The following is a 20,253-nucleotide window of genomic DNA, read 5'->3' as shown; positions in this document are numbered from 1 at the left end:
ATATGTCGTGATTACTGTATTTTTCTGATACAAAGGGAAAATTCAATATCATAATCAGATGCTATGTATTGAGGTTAAGCATGCATAGATTTATTCAATAGCTAAAGGATATTGATGTGAAAAATGGTAGTGTTGTAGATGTGATCTATTTATAAATCGTACATTGCACATGGTTGTTTATTTCTGTCAAAACAATCATGTTGAATTTTAAGCTTATAGCATGGGTTGCTATCTGATCGAATCTAATCGGCAGTATGGAACTCGGTTTGACACAGTGGAAGCATATTGATGTTGATTGCTATTGTACATTTCATCGAAATATTTTATTGGATTTTCAGACATGAACATGGCCAGTTAGAAGTTTATTAGCTAATGATTTTCACATGTTTCTATACAAAAATTTGTGTAAAAAGTGGAGTTACATTAAAGTGATAGAAATTAAACAGCTAAATATTTGAAGAATGGCAGATCTTATTGTTTGGAGTGTATTGATTACAAACTGTGGATAATTAAGAAACTAGGCAATTAAATGTTAATTTTACAAATTGTACAAGACAAATAATGCCGATAAAGGAATAACTATGTAGCCACTTCCTAGCAATGCTTAAAAATGGTTGCTTTATATAAACATGTTAAAGAACATTGCTCAATTTATTAACATGTAAATAGTATGCACAGTTAACTTTTAATGACATTTCTGTATAAGATCACCAGGGACAACATTCAAAAACATTGAAACCATTTTATATTCCACATGATTTTAAGTTCAAATTAACAGATGAAAAGTAGAATTGGCTTCATATGATTTTATAGGATTTAACATGGGATGCACAAGGTAAGGCTATAAATCTTTTTTTTTATGGAAGAGATTTTTAAATTTGTGTTTCATGACATATGGTAGAGATTTTTTTTTTGGGGGGGGGGATGTTGTGCATGTACTGGTTTAACCCCATGTCAATATGATTGTGGTATTGGTAGTTAGCATCACACATGATGGGTTGCAAAACAATCTAAAATATTTTGTAATCCCCCTATTCCTATTCATGTATAACAAGATTTATTACCCTTTTGCCTTTTGTCATGTTTAGGTGCAAGTTCCTACAGACTATGATAATTTTACTACTGTATGAATATCTAGAGCAGTGAAATGGTAAATTAGAAACAACTCAACAACACATGACATTTTATAGAGGTCAATGTACATACTTCAAGAATTAATGAAGTTCCACACTGTATAAGCAATAAGAGACAGTGGGAATTACTTCAAATATGACTAAAACAAAATGTAGTAGTAGAAAAAAAATAATGAAGATGCAAGGTAGACTTAACTTTTATGACATAATGTATACTATATAGTATACATCTCTATGAATAAAGACAATGCAACTCCTTTTATGGCAAAAACTGTGTCACCTTTACTATGAAGTTTTGTAAAAAATTATATCCTAGAATGGAAAGTTAATATGCCCTTCTACTTCTTTCAAAGGTTAGAATATAGAGCTGTGTGGCATATTATTAACATTTATAGGCCTCAAACTTCTGAGAGTTTAGATTTATTTTAAAATTCTGTATTACCCCTCGTTTAGCTCTGAGTCTTCCTCAGAATTCAATTTGACCACTATCCATTTGTATTTACACTTAACTTTTGCAAGTTGTGTCACTCCAAAATGAAGCAGTTTAATATCATAACTGGAAACCAGTTGGTTAACAAAACAAATTATCTATGAATGTTAAATTTCTCCCAGAGATAGTCGGGGTTTGTGACACAACTGCATTTAGAAAGTGATTGTTGAATGTATATTGCCGTCTATATTGTGTTTGGTTACTTTTGTCATTGGGTTGCTGTCTAGTTGACATATACCCACACATACATTCGCACACTGGCATTAGCTATTAATTACTCCGTTTTTCATGTTTTTCATTTCAATAAAAATAGGTATAAGTGCACATGTTTTGGTGTTCAATCCCAAAATAGATCATATTATAGAATTTGTATCGGCTTGTTCTCAATTTTTCGGTCAGCTTGAAATCCGAATATGGTGCTTATATAGGGTGACATGTTCTCCTATGGACTAGACTCCCTCGATAACTAAAAGGATGTTGAAAACTATCCAAGTGTTTTGGTGCAGTCAAAATTGATATTTGTATCACATTAATATTTTCTAGTCTAGAAATGCATGAAATGTTTGCCAATGGACATCATACCCCAATTTATCATCATTATGATTCTTGGTAACATTTACTGTCAGATATAAACAATGCAATTATTTTATGCATCTGTAATATTAGTAATAAATTTTTTTCAGTGAAACATACTTATGTTTATTGTCTATCTTTTTTTCTTTTCTCTTTGAAAAAACAACTTTTCTTTGTGAAAACACTTGTTTCTTAAAAAGAGTTCTGACTTTTAACTTAAAGCAGTTTGTTTTGTAATTTGGAGAGGATTTTTACTTCATTAGCTCACCTGGCCTAAAAGGCCATGTGAGCTTTTCTCATCACTTGGCGTCCGTCGTCGTCGTCGTCGTCGACGTCGTCGTCGTCGACGTCGTCGTCGTCGTTAACAATTTTTCAAACATCTTCTCCTCTGAAACTACTGAATGGATTTGAATGAAACTTAACATGATTGTTCCTTAGTATATCCTGCACAAAATGTGCGCTTCGATTTTTGATCCGTCAAAAAACATGGCCGCCGTTACTTAAAATAGAACATAGGGGTCAAATGCAGTTTTTGGCTTATATCTCAAAAACGAAAGCATTTAGAGCAAATCTGACAAGGGGTAAAAATGTTCATTAGGTCAAGATCTATCAGCCCTGAAATTTTCAGATGAATCAAACAAACCATTGTTGGGTTGCTGCCACTTAATTGGTAATTTTAAGGAAATTTTGCAGTTTTTGGTCATTATCTTGAATATTATTATAGATAAAGATAAACTGTAAACAGCAAAAAAGATCAGCAAAGTAAGATCTACAAATAAGTTAATATGACCAAAATTGTCAATTGACCCCTTAAGGGGTTATTGTCCTTTAATGACAATTTTTCACAATTTGTTCATCATATTTGCTAACTTTAAAAAATCTTCTCCTCTGAAACTACTGAATCGATTTAGTTAAAACTTAGCATGATTGTTCCTTAGATTATCCTGCACAAAGTGTGTGCTTTGATTTTTGATCCGTCAAAAAACATGGCCGCCGTTACTTAAAATAGAACATAGGGGTCAAATGCAGTTTTTGGCTTATATCTCAAAAACGAAAGCATTTAGAGCAAATCTGACAAGGGGTAAAATTGTTCATTAGGTCAAGATCTATCAGCCCTGAAATTTTCAGATGAATCAAACAAACCATTGTTGGGTTGCTGCCACTTAATTGGTAATTTTAAGGAAATTTTGCAGTTTTTGGTCATTATCTTGAATATTATTATAGATAAAGATAAACTGTATACTGCAAAAAAGATCAGCAAAGTAAGATCTACAAATAAGTTAATATGACCAAAATTGTCAATTGACCCCTTAAGGGGTTATTGTCCTTTAATGACAATTTTTCACAATTTGTTCATCATATTTGCTAACTTTAAAAAATCTTCTCCTCTGAAACTACTGAATGGATTTGGTTAAAACTTAGCATAATTGTTCCTTAGATTATCCTGCACAAAGTGTGTGCTTTGATTTTTGATCCGTCAAAAAACATGGCCGCCGTTACTTAAAATAGAACATAGGGGTCAAATGCAGTTTTTGGCTTATATCTCAAAAACGAAAGCATTAAGAGCAAATCTGACATGGAGTAAAAATGTTCATTAGGTCAATATCTATCAGCCCTGAAATTTTCAGATGAATCAAACATCCAATTGTTGGGTTGCTGCCACTTAATTGGTAATTTTAAGGAAATTTTGCAGTTTTTGGTCATTATCTTGAATATTATTATAGATAAAGATAAACTGTAAACAGCAAAGTAAGATCTACAAATAAGTCAATTTGACCAAAATTGTCAATTGACCTCTTTAGGAGTTATTGCCCTTTAAAGACTTTTTTTCACAATTTGTTCATCATGTTGACTTACTTTAAAAAATCTTCTCTTTTGAAACTGCTGTATCAATTTCAGCCAAACTTAGGCTAAATGAGTTTCAGAGTTTCAGAGTATCTAGTATAAATTTTATATTTCATTTCCTTGCATGTCAAGAAACATAGCTCCTATGGCTAAAATAGAACATAGGAGAAAATGATTTTTTTTTGCTTTTGAAGAAAATAGGACGATTCAAAGAACATTTAAATAAATTGAAAAGCCAAAATAATCATTGATGAAAGATTAAACCAAAAAAATTCAGGTGAGCGATTCAGGCTCTTGAGAGCCTCTTGTTTTTACATTATTTGCAATGTTTGTTAGCCACAGCCTTCATTGTCAATAATATGTTGTTTAATATTCAAGGTTTTTTCTTTGGCAAAGCTTAAGAGAAAGCTTTAAAGAAAAACAAGTAATAAGCTTTTTCAGAAAATTTAAAAAACACATGTAAAGCTGTTTAAATAAAATGAGAGTTTTGCAGAAAATATGATTGCCTCACCAGACATATGTACATATTTTTGGGTCTAGATCATATAGTTTCTTTTGTTTATTTTAAACTTTGGCATTTTGCTCACATACATATTTCATTTATACTAACTTATTTTCAAAATTATGTGCACAGTATTTGCTCACATGAATTACATTGCTTAAAACCATCTTTGTCTATATAAATTTGAATCTGTTCCAGATTTAGATATATAACTTACCACTCTTCGTGTCCTGCTGCCAGTATTCCTTCTCAAATAATAACTGTTAAAACAAGACCCCCATCATTTCATCATGTCTGTACCAGTTCATGCTATCTGTGAGATAGGTAGCTACCAGACAGCATCTATACAGGGGTTGTAAGAAACAGAGCAAAGTCTGTATGCTGGATTTTCTCGCTTTGTTGATGATCCATTGGTGACCTTAGCTGTTTTCTGCTCTTTCAGGTCGACTTTTTGACTCTGACACATTCCCCATTTCCATTCTCAATTTTATCTGTGAGAAAGGTTGCTACCAAGCAGTGTCCATACATACAGATGATGTAAGAAACAGAGCAGTGTCTGTACCAAATTCATGCTATCTGAGAAAGGTTGCTGCCAAGCAGTGTCCATACATACAGATGATGTAAGAAACAGAGCAGTGTCTGTACCAAATTCATTCTATCTGAGAAAGGTGGCTGCCAAGCAGTGTCTGTACCAAATTCATGCTATCTGAGAAAGGTGGCTGCCAAGCAGTGTCTGTACCAAATTCATGCTATCTGAGAAAGGTGGCTGCCAAGCAGTGTCTGTACCAAATTCATGCTTTCTGAGAAAGGTGGCTGCCAAGCAGTGTCTGTACCAAATTCATTCTATCTGAGAAAGGTGGCTGACAAGCAGTGTCTGTACCAAATTTATTCTATCTGAGAAAAGTGGTGCCAAGCAGTGTCTGTACCAAATTCATGCTATCTGAGAAAGGTGGCTGCCAAGCAGTGTCTATACATGCACATGATGTAATAAAGTGAGAAGACTGGGAGTCTGTACCAATTCAGGCATTGTGAGATATTTGCCTACCAGGCAGTATTCTAAATACAGGTGATGTAAGAAACAGAGCAGTGTCTGTACCAAATTCATGCTATCTGTGAGGAAGATGGAAAAACAGCTATCAGATAGTTTCTCTTCATGCTGGTGATGAAAGAAACAAAATAGTGTCTGTACCAATTCAAGCTGTATGTGAGAAAGAGGCCTTAGCCAGGCAGTATCTATACCTGAAGATGATGGAAGAAATATAGCAGAGTCTGTACCAATTCAAGCTATTTTGTGAGATAGGTGAAAAGACACCTTTCAAATAGTTTCTACTCATTAAGGGAATGAATGAAAAACAGAATAGTGTGTACCAATTCATGTTATCCGTGAGAGAGGTGGAAAGATAGCTGTTAGGTGCAAAAATGTAGTTTTTACTCATGCAGGGTATGTAAGAAATGTCAATGCTATACTTTCACTAGTTTTTACTGCTCAACCTTTTTCATGTTTTTGGAAAGAAATGCTTTACAGAAACTGAAAAATACAGAAACTCAAGCTTAATTTTCTGGATGCTCACACCTTTCCCTTTTGTAAAATTTCTTTGAAAGACTTTGAAGACTACTCCTGCCTTCAAACACCTAGTAATGAATAGGGTTTATCTGACTTGAATTTCTAGACTGTTCTAGACAGAGATTGATTCCTTTATACACTATATTGGAACATCTTTGTGATATATATTCTTGTTTGGATTTAATCTATCTAACAAGTCTAAGATAATATATATATATAACATATAAAAAGTCAACAATGTTTGGTTGTAAATATGTTGTAATGAGCACGTGTGTATGTGACAGCTAGTTTCATTTGATTTTAACTGAAGTTTAATGACCTTGAAGGGGAGAAATTTTCTCACCTCAACTCTAAGGAACGTCAGCAATGTATTAGTTTGTGGTTAGTGTTTAAGTCAGTTCATGTAGTACCACTAGTTGTAGGTCAATGCTATTTGGTTGTTTTGTTACATCTCATTTCCATGGAGTTTATTAACTTTTATATTATGCCCACCTCCTTAGTCATAATCTATTGCCTTTGAAAACTTTTGCCTAGTTTACATGTTAAAGTTCCTGATTAGGTCAGTATGAGATGAATCACTAATGGTAAGTCAATGATATTTGGTATGCAGTTGTATGGACATTTGGACATCTCATTTCCATAATTATTATATGGCCCTACTCTCTCTTCATGTATCATATGCTTTAAAAGTTTTGCATAGTTACAAGTTAAAGTTTGTGGTTAGGTCATTTTAAAGAGAACCACTTATGATAAGTCAATGGTATTTGGTATGCTGTTGTATTAGCATTGACAATTCTTATTTCCATGGTGACTATTTGGTATGCAGCGCCTTCAGTCATGGTTCATTGACTTGAATGTTTTGCATAAATTACATGTATAAGCATTTTATTTACAACATTTGCTTTCAAATATATATAAAAGCAGGACATGGGGGGGGGGGCTTGTAGGCCAAGTGATCTTAAGAACTTCTACTACCGAAATCACAAGCCAGTCAGCATTCAGATTATGAGTAATTCTAACATAACGTCCTTCAAATGCTTTGAGTACACACCTGTGGTAAAATATGAATATATTGCCAGGGCTGTTCCGATCATACTCCCACGTCATATGCTTTTTTATGAATGAGGTGCCTGACGTCATAGAACGATGACGTAAGAATATAAGCATTTTACGTCAAAATGCACGCTTGTGAAACCGAAAATATAAAAACAAGGAAATGTAAACAAACGATGCTAAAATGTGGTATAAATGTGATATAAGCCATTTTTTTTATACATATTAGACAAATAGTAAATTATCATTTAAATTCATCCAAAACTATCTAAATATGTTATGGTCAATAGTTAAGCATATCACTAATTTAGTTTGCTCCATTCTTTTACGCCAATTTGAAAGTGCGTTTAATTATAAAAACAGCAAATATTTGCTTCCACCTAGAGTGCTTCGATCCCAAAAATTGCTGTATTTGTCCTATTAGAATCGAAATAATTCGTGGGGGCTTGAATATAAAATCACGATATTAAAGCCCCCATGAATTATTTCTTAATTGAACCTGCTAGTGTGGGGGCACTCAACTCCATTCTTAATAAACTAGGATTGTCAGTTTTCCTATTGAAGGTCAGTGATTTTCTTGCTGAAATTTAATTGAAGAATTAAGAGATTAAGAGTTAAAATGTGGATTAAGAATATAAAAAAAAATGTTCTTATTATAAGTTTAAGAATAATGTAATGAAGTACCACTTCCAAGACACTCTTATATGCATAAGAAATTTATTTTCTTCTTGGATGAGAAATTGTTCATTAGAATGCATATATAGTGTACCTCCTTGTCCAATCCTGTTTAATTCGAACATATGTAACATGACTTTTTGGCATTGAAAATGTTAGTTCATTTGTACTCTCAACAATATTCATAGAAAATACATTATTTTCCTCAATCACCTTGAATCCCTCATTAATTTCTCATCTCTTACATTGATTGATTTGTTTTTCCTGGATATAATCCTGTATTTATGTTTTAATGTGACAAACTCTCATATCATAATCTTTTATCAATATAATTAGTGGTAGAAAAATTATATAAAATTGATATGAACTTTTGCCATGTTTTTATTAATGCAATGGTTGCAATAAAAACTCCTCCTATAATTTGTTATGGCATAATAATAATTAAATTAGTATGCAGCATTCACGTGGCAGCATTGCTTAAAATTGCAATAAGAAATGCACTTCAAAATTTTTTTAATTTTGTAATATAATTTTTTTTCTAAGCTTATATAATGAATGAAAGTTTAAACAAAGACAAAAATGCAATATAAGGTGTTTCTTTTTAAGACGTATTGTCTTGAAATGCACAGAAAGGTGTTATTTGTGTACCTCAACTCTGTGTACATCAAAAATGTTAGGTGTTTTTATATAACTCCAATTTTATTATGGAAATATCTAGTTATATTTGTTGAAAAGTAAATAAATGCATTCAAAATAAAAACAAATCTGTTCAATTAAATGTCAGTTTTCTGACAATTTACACAGTCAATTTTTTTTTTTTTTTTTTTTTTTAGAAAATCAGTTGCCCATATTTGTTACCTTTAATCAGTGGCGGATCCAGAACTTTTCCTAAGGGGGGGGGGGGGGCGCTGACTGATCTAAGAGGGGGCCCGCTCCAGTCATGCTTCAATGATTCCCTATATAATCAACCAAATTTTTCCCACGAAAGGGGGGGGGGCCCGGGCACCCCCAGCCACACACCCCCCACCCCCGCCCCTGGATCCGCCTATGTTAATGCATTTTGTCTGATCAAAGATATTGAAAGAAATTTATCAGTGCCTTTAATGTTTGTTTGAGAAGCTAGTTCAAGAGTTCTTAAAACATCTATCAGAATTATTGATACAAAATAATACAACCAGATAGGATGAAATTTATAGCTGTAAAAAATAACTTCAAAGCTGTCAGTGTTGTAATTCTGTTATGAGGGTCCAGATGGAAGTTACAGGATAAGGAATAATGGACCAAGTCAACAAAAAAAGAAAGAATCATAAAATATAAAAAGTAGAGAAATAAGAGCAAAAAAGTAAAGAAAACAGAATGCAAGGCTAATTAAAAGAATAGCGAATAATCGAAAATGGAAAAAATAGAAAAAATAATTATCTAAAAAAAATCAAATAATATAGAAAAGGAAGACATTAAACAAGCACATAAAATGGAAGTTAATGGGATGCTAAAAGAAGAGGGACGAAAGATACCAAAGGGACAGTCAAACTCATAAATCTAAAACAAACTGACAACGCCATGGCTAAATATAAAGAATAGTGCATATTGGGCAAAACATAGAGGAAATAATTACCTTATAATTAAAGAATATAGAAGTAAAGGACTCACTTGTTCAGACCCTCTATTATTGGTTCTTAGTATCTATTTCATCTATGTTAGAATAAGATACAACTAATGTGTTACATTAAAAAGCCTTTTACATCTTTCAGAATCATTAGATATCACTTTGTTGTTATATTCTTCAAGGAATAGCTTCTAGGACATTTATTAATGGTAATAGAGAAAATTGATAGATTCAATATCAGTTAGTCTTCTGAAAAGATTGGTCCAAAAATGGTGATTTAATGGTGTAGGTCCATTGATTTTTCAGCTTTTGTAGATTGTAAACTAATTGCTTTGAACTTTCCTATCTTTTCTATTTGAAAATGATTGTTTCTTGTATTGGGGAAATGTTTTTTTTTTATAATTAATTCATAGATGTTGTATTTGACCAGTACATTCTATTATTTTGTCTGATTGGTGAATGGTTTATAATGAAACACTTAATGTGTTGCATTGTGGGTATTCCTTGAAATGATTTATATTGTCTATTCTTTGCAGAAGGAGATTGTATTGCTCCTTAATATGAATTTTGACCCCTTAAATATTTGATAATCATGCACCCTTGTAATTTGCCTTTTCTGAATCTAAAGGATTATGGGTGATCTCATAATGTACGTACACCAAAACAAATATGACGTTACGTCATTGGTTCAATTTCCATTGTTTAGAATGTTTTAAACAAATCACAACGTTTTGGTGTATACTATTGAAAATATTACCCAGAATGTATTAGATTCTGAAATGGAAAATTAAAACATGAATGACCATGCAAATCTCTGAAAAATATCACATGCTGATAATTCTTGTATGTAAATAATTTCAGTTGTCAAATTCCTTCATAGAATTAATGGCAGCCCCATTTTAATGCTTCCAATGGTCAAAGTCATGTAATATAATACTGTCATCAGAAAAGCATGATTTTCCTCAATGAATGACAGATCAACAGTTTGTTCAGTTCACATGGCTTATTTATTGAAACAAGTTCAGAGAAACTTGCCCTACCTCTTTCAAAAGGAGGTGAACAACATCAGCATAGGAATTAGATTTCACACATTTCAAAATGTTATTAAGACAAACGTTCAAGAAGTACAAACTAATAGCAGATATATGTGAACTAGTTGTTCAATGTCATTGACAGATTTTGAGCAAAGAAATGATTGACATTGCATTTGACTGATCTTAATATTAAAGTCGTCTGTAGCAAACTGTTTCAAATTTGCAGTCTTGATCTTGTAGAATACATACATATGTACTCACAATTTCTTTTGATACTATCCATGACCTTTTCTCAAAGCTTATAATGAATGTTGTTTTTCAAGAAATATTGTCTTCAAATGCACCGAAATGTGTTAAGAGTTGTACCTTTACTCTGTGTTATCAAAAATGCAGAAAAATGTTAGTTTTTTCTATTTAACTCCAATGTTATAGCTGAAAAGTTTAGTTATATATGTTTAAAGGTAAATAAATGCATGCAAAAAAATACAATAAAATCTGTTCCAATTAAAAATTAAAAGATCCCTTGCAACAACTTACTGACGATTCTATAGGTGTAAACTGCATGGCAAAAATTCCTCCAGTATCCCACATACCCTCATTTTCCAGTCTAAACGTCATGCCCTTCATCCCTGTTGACTTACCTTGAAATATTTGCCACTGGCAATTAAGCAAGCAATAACCAATAAATTCATAATTGCCTTATAGTTTAAATTGATAAGGATAATGATTTGATTACTTTAAAATTTGATTGGTTTCTGTCTAAATAATTAATATGATTATAATTACAAAGCTATTGCAACAAGATGATTGACTGTAGGGGCAAAAAAATCACAATCAATCACTACACATGGGGGATAATCTTAAATGAATTTTGAACTTGATAAATTTCTTGTGTCAGAAAATGGAATGCCTAGATTGAAATCAAATGATATATCCTTATGAAAAATTATTTAAGATTTTTGACTTCCTAAGATTTACATTTACTAAGATCTAAGGAAATACATATTAATGAATTCAATGGATGATTAAGTGATGTTTATTTTCAAATTTTAATTGTAAATCAATTTGTATAAGGATAAGAAGATTTGGCATGATCAGGGACGGATCCAGCCATTTTAAAAAAGGGTGTGTGTGACCCAACCCAGGACAAAGGGGGTCAACAGATGCATTGATCGTCAAAAAAAAGGGGAGTTCAACCCCCTGGACCCCCCCCCTGGATCCACTACTGAAGATTGTCTAATAGACAACTTACGGTACCACCAGATCATTTTCTGGATATGGTAACAAAAAACTGTTATTATACCCCATTTATGGTCATTATGTTTTTCTGTTTTTGCGTTCGTTTGTTTGTTCGTCTGTTCATCTGTTCGTCCTGTACGTCTGTCCCTCTTTAGGTTAAAGTTTTTGGTCAAGGTAGTTTTTGATGAAGTTGAGGTCCAGTCAACTTGAAAGTTAGTACGCATATTCCCTATGATATGATCTTTTTAATTTTAATGCCACATTAGAGTTTTTACCCGAATTTCATGATCCACTAAACATAGAAAATGATAGCGCAAGTGGGGCATCATGTACTAAGGACTCCATTCTTGTTTTTTCTAGGTTCATAACAATTACTTTATTCATTGTTGTTTATACTGACTCAGCAGATTGCTCAAATTTTTTCCATGTTACATTTTTTTCAAGGATGCATTTGCTTAATTTAATTTTATGTTCTGATCTCTTCAATGATTTTTTTTGTGGCTCGATATTTTATGAAAGTTATTGGTATATTGAATGATATTTAAAAGTTTTAAGTTTCAAAACTAAAAGTTAAAAGCCAAAACTTAAAAATATGAATAATTTCATATTTATATAATGAATCATGGATATATTATAACATTATGCCAAAATTGTGTACTTCAATAGCAAAATGGATCCATCCTCTAGGTATTAAATAGACTAGCATATTGTTACCTGCAGAGTACTTTATAACCTCTAATTGTAACCTAACTACAAGTATGCTAATTACTTATGACATGTAGTTGTCTATAGAGAAATCTTAGTTATATTGTTTTATCTTAGAGACATACATCCCTTCATCAATTGCTTCATAAAGTGATATTGGTCTAATTATATTCAGTTAATGTGTTATACCTGTCTGAGATGCAGATACCTGGAGAGAGTTCTTTTAACATGTTACTTTCGTGCACCAGAAGCAATCATCATGGAGATGGAAAATATATGAAATAACAAACGTAAATCAGTTTTGTTCTAGTTGTATCAATATTTCTACATTATCTGAGCAACAAGTCTTTTGATTCATGTCAGCAATGTAAAAATCTGGTTACATATGTTATGTAACAAGCCTTGAAATTCATGGCAATGTAAGAATCTTTAAGTAACATATGTAATGTAAAAAGCCTTTAAATTCATGGGCAATGTAACAACCCTTATGTTACATATGTAATGTAACAAGCCTTTAAATTCATGGGCAATGCAATAATTCATAAGTTTCATATGCAATGTAACAAGCCTTTAAATTCATGGCAATGTAAGAATCTTCAGTTACATATGTTTAAATTCATAGGCAAAGTAACAATGCTTAAGTTACATATGCAATGTTACAATCCTTAAGTTACATATGCAATGTAACAAGCCTTTAAGTTTATGGACAATATATAATAATCCGTAAGTTACATATGCAATGTAACTGAAATCAAAAGACATTGATTCCCTTTCATCAATTTCTTTTTACTAAATAACGAAGTTACATCTGTATAATTGATTACTTTATCCTATTTGAATAAAGGAAGGAAAAAACCTGAAGGAAATCCGTAAGAATTCATAATCAGACCATTATGAGTTCAAAGACATAATGTCTTATTTCTTGGAGTCGATAAGAATAATAAGATCATGGTATTTGTCAGTTTATCAATAAAACACTCCAGTTTCTGTGGCTGTTTTGATTATAACAAGAGGTTCAATAACATGTAGTTAGGCTGACATGAAAGAATTGTATAGGACTTGATGAAATCATCTTGACTGCCAATAGATCAAGATACAATAAGACAGAAGGCATAGTCCACAAGGAAGTAATAAAACTAGATTAGAATAAATAGGCAAGAAGGCATAGTCCACAAGGAATGATAAAACTAGATTAGAATAAATAGGCAAGAAGGCATAGTCCACAAGGAAGTAGTAAACTAGACTAGAATAAATAGGCAAGAAGGCATAGTCCACAAGGAATGATAAAACTAGATTAGAATAAATAGGCAAGAAGGCATAGTCCACAAGGAATGATAAAACTAGATTAGAATAAATAGGCAAGAAGGCATAGTCCACAAGGAAGTAATAAAACTAGATAGAATAAATAGGCAAGAAGGCATAGTCCACAAGGAAGTAATAAAACTAGATAGAATAAATAGGCAAGAAGGCATAGTCCACAAGGAAGTCATAAAACTAGATAAGAATACTGTAAACCAACTTATTTTCGCGACTTTCGCGAGTAGAAAAATAACGCGAATATAAATTGTCGCGAATATGTAAAACTTGGAACATTCCTTATTATACTTCATCAAGTAAGACAGAAAAACGCAAATATAAATAACTGCTAAATGGTCTAGAAAGGGTAAAACGCGAAATAAAGTATCCCAGAAAATAAGTTGGTTTACAGTAAATATGCTTAGGAAGGCATAGTCCACAAGGAAGTAATAAAACTAGATTAGAATAAATAGGCAAGAAGGCATAGTCCACAAGGAAGTAATAAAACTAGATAGAATAAATAGGCAAGAAGGCATAGTCCACAATGAAGTCATAAAACTAGATAAGAATAAATAGGCAAGAATGCATAGTCCACAAGGAAGTCATAAAACTAGATTAGAATAAATAGGCAAGAAGACATAGTCCACAAGGAAGTAATAAAACTAGATTAGAATAAATAGGCAAGAATGCATAGTCCACAAGGAAGTAGTAAACTAGACTAGAATAAATAGGCAAGAGGGCATAGTCCACAAGAAAGTCAAAAAACTAGATAAGAATAAATAGGCAAGAAGGCATAGTCCACAAGGAAGTCATAAAGCTATATAAGAATAAATAGGCAAGAAGGCATAGTCCACAAGGAAGTAATAAAGCTAGATTAGAATAAATAGACACGAAGGCATAGTCCACAAGGAAGTTATAAAACTAGATTAGAATAAATAGAAAGAGTATTGTCACATAGGTCTTTCCTTATAAGGTTATAATATAACATTATAGCTTGAGGCTATTGATTTGATCATTGGTATATAGTTTTATCATGACAATTTAGACATAATTTGAATTTTGTTTTGGTCTGATAATTTTGTGCAGAGTTATGGTCCTTGGACTTAGAAAATTCACTTGAATAATCAGTTTTCCACACTTTTTTTCGTCATGATTGAAGAAATGAATCGTTATTTGTTCCAGTTGAATTTGTTTTAACTGGTAGGGGACTATATATTGCCATGCAATACTCTCAGAATGCTTGTTATTTATATTTTCAGCTCATCAATTGCAAGTGAGAAGAAGCAATCACCTTCCCCTAGCAGTAACAGTTCGGTAGATTTCAAAATGGCGGGACAAAATCTCCTCCCAGCATTCCCTGCAGCAAACAGTCCACAAAGACTACAGTCTACAGGCAGGGCAAAGGTTGCACTAAAACCTGGGAGGTCTCTTATGGACTGGATACGACTTGGACGTAGTAATCAAGACTTAAACGGATTCAAAGGCAGTACTATGGATATATCAGTGGAAGAATTAACAAAACATAACAAGCAGGAAGATGCATGGATTGCTATCAGAGGTAAGCCTTAATAACCCATAGAGACAGCAACCCAATGACAAGAAAATAAATAAAGACTTTAATTGGTCTTTAACATTGGACAAACTAGTGCATACCGGTATACAAAATAAAAAGTCTAGAAAGGTTATTGAAGAAAATAATAGTCTGCCCAAGACCTGCCAACAGTATTCAAAGTCTCTGAATGACAAAATTCATTGAGATATCTGCTGATGTTTGTCCTAACTTAGGACAGACATTTGTTTATATGGCATGGTTGAACTCTTTTTTACCAGTGTTTGGATTAAACTCAAGTATGTCTGTGTCTCCTATTTGTAAATTTTGCTTTTTATTGAAAACAAATAAGTTAAAAAGCCTATATATCATGATGCATGCATGTATAGTAAACTACCAGTATCTTTTAAATGTCATTTGCCTACAATAATCATTAAGGTTTCTAATCAGGAACATTTGAAGTTTTAGATGAGGTTCATTTGTAAGATTATATTATATTATGTGTTAGTTTGCCATTCTACAAGTTATACTACCAATAAATAGATTAGCTTCACATCCCACATCTTTTCATCAATGTTTCAGACTTCTAGAAAACATCATTATTAACTTATACATAAATAGCCTCTATACATCTTAGAACTCTCAGATATTTGAATCATAATACCTTAACCGAGATTTGTTGACGTTCTGTAAATACAGAAATTATTTTGTGCATTTGTTATTGCGTTTTTGAAGAATGGATGAAATGTATGATTAATAATTCCAATTTCAGAAAAATTTCTGCATTTATCAGAATGTGGTTATTAACCGAATTTTTAAAAGAAAAATCGGTAATTGATTCAGGGTTGTAGGGTTCAGACGGGTGGTTGGCAGTCAGCTTTCAAAATGTGTCCATTCATCGACATGAAAAGGCTTATGGGTAGACAATTTTTTTCAACTTTAGATATATGTTGTTTCCAGTGACTAAATGAAGGTCAAGTTCATTTTTTATGATTTTAACTTTTTTCGTTGTTCAGTTATAGAACTTTTCTTTATCATTGCGATAATCATCCAATACTTCAATGGAATTAATTTAAACTAAGCAAAGATTTCTGAATTTACAGTGATCATAAAAACAACAGAAAGTTTTTGACTGTCTTGAAATAATGAATGAAATGGTTATCTTGACTTATTAATTAGCCGTGTCAATTGAATGGTTATGTCTGTTGAATTCATTCACAACTTGTTACTGACTAGATTTTTCTTGTTTCATTGTTTGATCAATTTTTTATCATTGACGGTCATATGATTTTGCTTGCTTCTATTTCTCAAATCCTCATCTTAAACATTTGTTTAACTAAAAATAAAACCAAGTGTAGTTGTTTTAAAAAAGGAAAAAAAATAATTTATACTTTTAAGTCCACCTCCAGGTGCAGGTTTTTCTTGCTGAGTTGAATACCCATTGGTGGCCATCATCTGTTTTCTGCTATTTAGTCGGGTTATTGTCTCTTTGACACAGTTCCCATTTAAATGCTCAATTTTATCTGACCAACATTTTTCTGTGAAAATTAGGCCAACTAAAATTAATTAGTAGATTTTCATCCAAATTTTTGAAAAACATGGGGCGGGTGGGAGGATTTTATTTTTAAAATTTTATTTCATATGAAACCCTGGTCACAAGTTCTTCATACCGCGGGGTATATGCTAGTGGAAAACAAGCTTGTATAATGTATATACATGTTGTATAAGGAATCTGACACTATTTTTTAAACTCTTAAATAAAAATCCCTGATTGGCAACCACTGTTATACATGTAATTGCCGCTTTAGAAACCTATTTATAGTATACATCAAAGGGAAGAGAAATGCTCTCTTCAGTTGGACTAGACCTACACCAAATTTATTTTGCTTTCTAAGCAATGGTTTGTAGTCCACATAAAATCAATAAAATGTATTGGTACAATTGTATACAACACAAGTATTATGAGTACAAAATAAAATGTAAACTCAGTGTGGAAAGTAATTATGTGATGTAAAACATGAACTTAACCAAAAAGTAGTTTTTTAATGACTAAATTGAGGGTATTGGGACAGTTACAGAGGGTGTTTGCTGTTTGTCAACAAAAACAACAGCCATGGGTAAATATAAGGGAATTAAAATGCGTGTTTGTCGACTTTTTTTTCTCAATATACGGTCATAAATCAAACAAATTCGTGCTTGTGTCAATTTCTTTAATCCAGTCATGTTTTTTGTACCAATTTGTTCTACGATTCTTGCGCTTTGGATATCATTTACAGTCCAAATTTCCTGACACAAAGTCATTGTATAAATAAAGAAAAAACACGTTTTTCGGTTCACTTGTGACTACCGCAATTTTCGTTAAATGACAAGGCGTTTTACTCGTTACTCGAATATTTCATGCCCTTCTCGTTATCAATCTCTATTCTCGGTAGATGTTTTCATAATAGAGCAGCAGAATATGTCAACTCAATCATATCGTTATTAGATTACTCGGAGAAATACAAAAACGAAATTTGAAACAGGAAGTGTTGAATGAAACGAAATTATCGATGGTTCCTGGTAACGGACATGATAAAATCCGGAAATCGTATTTTTGTTAAATAAAAAAAATCGGGGCGGGACGATTTCAGAGGGGCGGGCGGGGATGAAAATCTAGCAATTAATTTTAATTGGCCTTACAATAACATAAATATTTTCATTTTTTGGTTTTCAATTTCGAAATGAACACTATAGTGTGTGAAATGTGGATATTAAATAACTGAATGTATCCTCCCGTCTATTATTTTTGTCTTTCACTGGTGTGAAGTAGTATTCATTATTTGTTGTTTTTAATCTGACAACTGTGGATAAATCAATGTTTTCCTTTAATAATTTTTTTTATTGATGACAGCAATTCCCTAGCACTATGATTTTTAGTTACTTCATATTTATGTTAATCATATTTAGTGAGAAAAAATAATATGCAAGAGCATGATAGTCACTGTTCTCAACCAAATAATTTGAACTGGCCAAGTGTGATATTGTTTTGTCATGAATATATGTAAAACAGATCAATTTCAATATGTTTTTATGAATATGGAGCAAAAACCTTGATATTCATGTCAGGTCTACAGGCAGATTAATTTGGCTTCACACCGAAAAGCTCATGCATGAAACAAACTTGTATCACAATAAAAGAGTTCTTGGAGAAAATAAGGGATAATTTCAAAAGAGTTTTAATTCTCCTGACAATAAGACTCTTGATTGGCGTTAATGAGCATGTAAATGTTGAAGTGTTTCCTCTAACTTTGAGATAGTCTCTAAAGAAGCTTTAATTAAATTGATTTTTGATTGACGTGATCAACCGAAAACTTATGGAAGACATCAAATCCTGATAGGAATGTTGATTGTTAAAACATGTTGAGAATTAAATTGTTTATTGGAACTAGCTGGTAACTTTTATATAAAAAAGTAACAATGTTTATTGAGGTTAAACTGCAGTGCTGATGCACCATAGTTTCAGTATTGTTTTCATTTTTAACCGGATTTTTATGACAAAAATGTTGGTTATTGATTTGGGGATGTTATGGCGGGCAGCTGGGCGATCGGGCAGGCGGCAACTAAATGTTGTCCGTGCATTTACTCGTGAACCGTTCAACCAAGTCACTGTTATTGTGATATGTGATTTGTGTAAATCATAGTATTTTTGGATCTCCATGTTTTATGTGTAACTTTAATTACCACACCTTTTCAGCTTTTAACTTCTGTATTTGTTCTAATACTATTAAAGGTTACAACTCCATCAGGAAAATTTGACCGAAGACAGTTATGCAGTTTTTTTGCTTGCTTGGTTTTTAGTTCATACAAGGGTATATTAACATCTGAAGACAGTCGGTCTTGGAGGATACATCTACAATAACAAAGGCAAACATTAAAACTGTTCCTTCCTTAATTTATGTAAGCATGTTATTATAAAAAGAAAGATTAAAAAGATCCAGCCCTATTTATGCTTTAGTTCAATATATTTTAACACTTTTGATATAATCTGTTTTTACCATGAAAAACATATAACATATGGTAATGTAGTTTGATTTCATTGCTATCAAGAAATTTGTAAAACTTTTGAAACCAAAATTGCTTTAACAGTACTCTGTTAAATTAAAGGTAGAGTTACCTTTATTAAATAAATGGCATAGTAACATTGTAAAAAGTTTTATCATCCCTAATTACAAAAGTCACAAAAGCAAAATCTAGGCATGCTGTTTTCTGCCATTTTTGCTAGCCTAGAGTTATAATCCAATCTCATCCTCGTGAGGGGAAGGGACTGGATCGTAACCCTTCCCGAGACTAGATTAAATGGTTCTCTGCTTAAGTGGCATTAAAAATTTGTGGTAGGGTTACACAGGCAAAACATTTCTCCATATTAACTGTTAATTGTGGATTCATTATACAGGGGATACCAATATTCCTTGATTTTGTGGTCATAGATAAATCTTTTCTATAGGTAAAACCAGGGTATCAAACATCAACAAAAAAACGAATGAACTTTTCTTGATTACTGACCAGTTGCAGAGATATATGGATTTTGTACAATAATGTTTGCAATTATAACTATATAATTGACAAAATTAAAGTGATTTCAGTCCGAAATTGAGTGAAGAAAATAGGTTTCAAGGTTGATAGTTACAGACCAGTTGCAAGGCTATATGGATTTAGTACAGGATTTTTTTCAATTATAATGTATCACGAAAGAAAAAGAAAGAGATTTTAGTAGGAAATTGTGTGATGATGGATAGGAAGCGTATTTTCCATTACAGCTTTACAGTCATGTTAAGGTGTAATGGTTATACTCAAAATCAATAACTGTTGTTGGTGTTTATTGAATGTTCTGTAAAACTTAAAGAAGACTTGCACCAGTAATTAATGAACAAAGAAATCATCATTGTGGTGTCAATTTTCATTAACTTAATTGCCATTTTCACAGACAATCGGAATCTGTTTTCCCTAACA

General features: G+C 32.1%; 1 protein-coding gene across 3 annotated transcripts in view; it reads left to right on the top strand.

Annotated features, from left to right (window-relative positions):
* LOC139491271 (cytochrome b5 reductase 4-like) overlaps positions 1-20,253 on the top strand; it is an 81,130-nt gene that overhangs the window by 22,157 nt on the left and 38,720 nt on the right. For 2 of the 3 annotated variants that reach the window (XM_071278815.1, XM_071278814.1), the window contains one exon: positions 14,975-15,273. In XM_071278815.1, the coding sequence (XP_071134916.1) occupies positions 15,042-15,273 (232 nt within the window). In that variant the 5' untranslated portion in view covers positions 14,975-15,041. Of the gene's footprint in view, positions 1-96; positions 836-14,974; positions 15,274-20,253 lie in introns of those variants that run through there. The other variant, XM_071278813.1, reaches the window with a different exon arrangement.

The sequence above is a fragment of the Mytilus edulis genome, chromosome 10 (assembly GCF_963676685.1).
Source record: "Mytilus edulis chromosome 10, xbMytEdul2.2, whole genome shotgun sequence".
NCBI lineage: Eukaryota > Metazoa > Mollusca > Bivalvia > Mytilida > Mytilidae > Mytilus > Mytilus edulis.
Note: the sequence above shows the minus strand (reverse complement) of the source record. Positions and strands in the feature narration are given on the sequence as shown.